Here is a 4,125-nt window from a genome sequence, read left to right as displayed (position 1 = left end):
CCAGTCACGCGTGAGGAGTTTGGAGTAGAGCCGCTGGTCCTCCACGTTGAGTAGAACCAGTTGAGGTGGCTTGGGCACCTGTTAAGGATGCCCCCTGGACGCCTCCCTGGGGAGGTATTCCGGGCATGTCCCTCCTGGAGAAGGTCTCAGGGCAGACCCAGGACACGTTGGAGAGACTGTCTCCCGGCTGGCCTGGGAATGCCTTGGGGTTCCTCCTGAGGAGCTAGAGGAGGTGTGTGGGGAGAGGGAAGTCTGGGAGGCTCTGCTCGGACTACTGCCCCCGCGACTCGGTTTCGGATAAAGTGGACGAAGATGGATGGATGGATGGAAGTTGAGGCACAACCTAAGTATCACTGGACAAAACAATTAGCAAACTCCAAAGTCATTATGGCAAACAAAGCTTCACAAAGTCAAATTAGATGGTTGGTCTCTATTGGTCTTAGTGGCTGACTCACAACTTTCCCAGGCATATGAACAGATTTGCTGATCTGTCTCAACTAGTGGTGTGATGTTTCACATATTGTGTATGTGCTGCCCACATTATTGCGACCATAAAACTACATACTCTGCCATGACCAAATCATATCTGAAATCTGTCCCATAGCTGACATTTTCATATGTCAGAGAAAATAAGTGTTTTAAGTAGCTTCTGTTCTTCACCACAGTCACTCATTTTTTGATTGCTGTTAGTTTGCTTGTAAAAGTCATTTCACAGAGTCCCTGCTGAGTGCCATATGCCATTATTTCTATTTGAGGTGGTTTTTCTGAACTGCAAACAAGCTTGGAGAAAGAATCAAAGACCAATGCTCAAGACTGTTCTGAGTATCCGTTTGGCATCAACAGAAAATTAACAAGAGTTTTCACAGACGCATATCAATAAAATACTGTGAGAGCAAAGAGACTGGGTCTTCTCAGCAGAGGCAGGGGAGTTCTGTGGCAACGGGGACACCTACTGGTACAAGTGTAATACCACAGCAATGCATGGAGTCAAACCCCAGAAGTCACTGACACACATTCAAAATACAGCATGTAAAGCTTGTAGCATCATTATGCAACACACCACACTGCGGACAGTGTGTATAGCAGACAGACAAAATTAAAATTATAAGCTGCTTAAAACTAGCTTGCTCTTTACCAGCTCCATCATTAAATGTGATGTACATAATAATGCATCAGTAATTAAAATCCAATAATTGATATGCAATGTTAAATGGTATTCTGCATAATGAGTACTTTTACTTTTAGTACTTTGTTTTAATGCTAAAACTTTGTACTTTTACTTAAGTTACATTTCTCATGCAGGACGCTTCCTTGTAACAGTATTGCTACTTTTACTTAAGGAAGGGATCTGAGTACTTTTTTCCACCACTGTGCACAAACTTTGAGATATTTCAGTCTGGACCAAAGAGGTTGACTGATTGACTGGACATCCCCAAAGCCATAAGCCAAAAACCTATTTTATCTTAAACTACCATGTCTGTTGAATGTATGGTAAAAACAAGTGAGACTTCTAAAAACAGTCAGCAGGGCTTCATCTTTAATATGTTGAAAATACTTTTGTGACCCAAGTGGTAAATGCAGTGAAAAATTTAATCTATATACTGTGTATTAGTTTGCAGATTATTAAAGCTCAATCTGTTATAGTGAAAGGTGGCTACATCCCTGCATCCATATGCTCTTTTTTATATTTCTATAATTTTGCTGGAGTTAATTTTCCCACTCTAATCCTGTCAACAGACAGGACACCTACCTACTGTATCATGGCATGTGAGGACACACAAATGGCATATGAGACAACAGTGCTAACCATTAAGCCACCCAGTGTCTGCCAGGTGTTACCTGTCCAAGTTCAGCTGCCTGGTGCAGAATCTCCATCTTCCTCTGGACACCACGACGTGCGTGATAGGAGTTTCTCTGACTCTGGATTACTAACACCACCTCCTCCAATCCTGAAAAAAGCACACAAAGAAAAAGCATGGGGGTGACAAATTAGGCAAAGCAATGAGACACGGGGAGGCAAAAAGACAGGGAGAAGTGATAGAAACCCACAGGAATCCATTGATAAATTTTATTTTTGCACTTGCATGTCAGCGGTTTCACAGACTAAGATAATACTGCATCTCCTCTTTTAAATCTAATCACAAAGTCACTGCTCCTGGCCAAAAAGCAACCCTGTGCATAACAACTTGTAAAATTACAGCTTGTTTTTACAGTTTGATTTTTAATCAGTTAAAAAAGGTAAAAAGTATTCATTAATGAGCTTTAGAGGTGATAATAGGTGGATTTTGTTACCTATGCAATGAGCCAAGCTAGTTATTTTCTTTCAGTACTTACATTTAGCTATGCCAACTCTAACCCAAAATGTCCGGCTATTGTCAAACTATTCCTTTTCACATTAGAAACATTTATTGTAATTTACAATCTTAAAGATTTTGGCTTCTGGGTTGAGCTTTTCATTCACACTCACAGCATGTAATCAGTCAAGTCTGATTTGCTTTGCCACCTAGTGTGTGGCACTCTGGACAAACTATCAGACAATCTGAGGTGAAATCCTTCACTTACCAACAGATCTGTGTGCAGTGTGCTCCTGGTGCTCTGCTGCCTGCAGGGGAATCAGTTAATTCTGGTTAAGTCTGACACAAACTGCTGAGCAATGGATAATGATAGCAAGGGTCTGTGTGTAGCACTTACATTAGCACTAAGTGCATATTTGTCTCCAGCAGATGTACCTGGAGGCGGTGACAGAGAAGTAACAGTGTTATCATAATATCATCAGAAAGCATGGAGCTGATGCGAGTAGCTATATCTTGTAGTCAGTTAGCAGGAAATTCATTTTCAGCACCTTTGATAACCTATTAAAATTGTAAGTATTTTGACAAGCATACACATTTTTGACAGTTGTAAACAGAATATCTTTGGTTATAATCGAAAAAGTCACCCTGAGCTCTGGAAAATAAATGATGCATCAATCAATAATGGGAATAAAGGTTCACTAAAGTGCATTAATAAGCCAATATGTCTGTCAGGATACCTGTCTTCATTTTAAACATTAGCATAACATAAAACTATATTAACACAAATTATGCAACACAACCATTTGCCACCTTTTATACCTCGCTGTCTGTCAAAGCATAATGATGACGAGAAAACACAGCCTGAGCTTAACTACCTGATTAGAGAAGCCCATAGGATCACCTGGTCTAGCCTATAATTGTTTACGCGCTCTCTCGCGGTGCTTACCATTTCCTTTTTGAAATTACAAAATAAAACAATCCAATATTTTGTAGCAAAGTAACTCCCAAAATGACACTCATTAATATCTCAGCTAGGTAATGTCTTTTAAAAGGACAGCTACTGATACAATTTTGTAAACTGAATTGTTCTCTGTGTATTGTTATATTATATTGCTAACGTTATTTTGAAAACCGAATCGAACCATCTTCCGCTCTATTTCATCATTGCATCTTGTGCATCTTGCTTAGCGTCTAGCGGGTTAGCCAGTTAGCTGCCTTGGAAAGGAACTTAACGTTACACCACTTACCTAGCCAAAGGAGAAGCAGAACAATCACTTTGCATCCGTTAACCATATTATGGTGTTACACGATTCCCTTGGCTGCTGCTTTTCTACTGAAGTCACTGTGTTTTCATGGCGAGCTGGAGTAACTGGTTAACCACATTCCTGTGACAGCACAGCTGTTAATGTGACGCTTTAGCGACCCCTAGCGGACCAGGCATTATTAGGTGACTACCCTGACAAAGGCCTGCTGTAGCTTAGGAGGACAGATTCAGGCTGAGAGGGCAATTAATGTTTGTAGCATGTGGTAATCCACTTTTCTCCACCCTGAGGGCACGTTTTCAAACACACATCTGTTACATTAAAAATACATTAATGCAACTATAACACTTGACTATATCTCAGGATCATCTCTTCTACCAGAATAGTGACACTTTGTAAGATTTTGTTGTAATTCAAAGGAAATAAAAAGTTGAAAAGCTGTAAAATTGTGGGACAGTTTTATTTATGTCTCAGCAGTTGTGAACCATGATAGTACAATAGTACAATTTTGGGGCACTACTTTTGTTATTGTTCTTTTCTTTACACTACAAAGGTTGTGTTTGTGGATA

The 4,125-nt window shown here is 40.2% G+C and overlaps 1 protein-coding gene across 1 annotated transcript in view; it reads right to left on the bottom strand.

The window, feature by feature from the left end:
• Positions 1 to 3,695, bottom strand: part of b3glctb (beta 3-glucosyltransferase b) — a 28,004-nt gene extending 24,309 nt beyond the window's left edge. Inside the window, exons 1-5 of the mRNA XM_020620432.1 lie at positions 3,542 to 3,695; positions 2,692 to 2,729; positions 2,563 to 2,602; positions 1,840 to 1,949; positions 886 to 949 (exon numbers count right to left, since the gene is read on the bottom strand). Of these exons, the coding sequence (XP_020476088.1) occupies positions 886 to 949; positions 1,840 to 1,949; positions 2,563 to 2,602; positions 2,692 to 2,729; positions 3,542 to 3,587 (298 nt within the window). The 5' untranslated portion in view covers positions 3,588 to 3,695. The remainder of the gene's footprint in view (positions 1 to 885; positions 950 to 1,839; positions 1,950 to 2,562; positions 2,603 to 2,691; positions 2,730 to 3,541) is intronic.
• Between the last annotated feature and the right edge of the window lie 430 nt (positions 3,696 to 4,125).

The sequence above is a fragment of the Monopterus albus genome, unplaced genomic scaffold (assembly GCF_001952655.1).
Source record: "Monopterus albus unplaced genomic scaffold, M_albus_1.0 scaffold237.1, whole genome shotgun sequence".
Classification (NCBI taxonomy): domain Eukaryota; kingdom Metazoa; phylum Chordata; class Actinopteri; order Synbranchiformes; family Synbranchidae; genus Monopterus; species Monopterus albus.
Note: the sequence above shows the minus strand (reverse complement) of the source record. Positions and strands in the feature narration are given on the sequence as shown.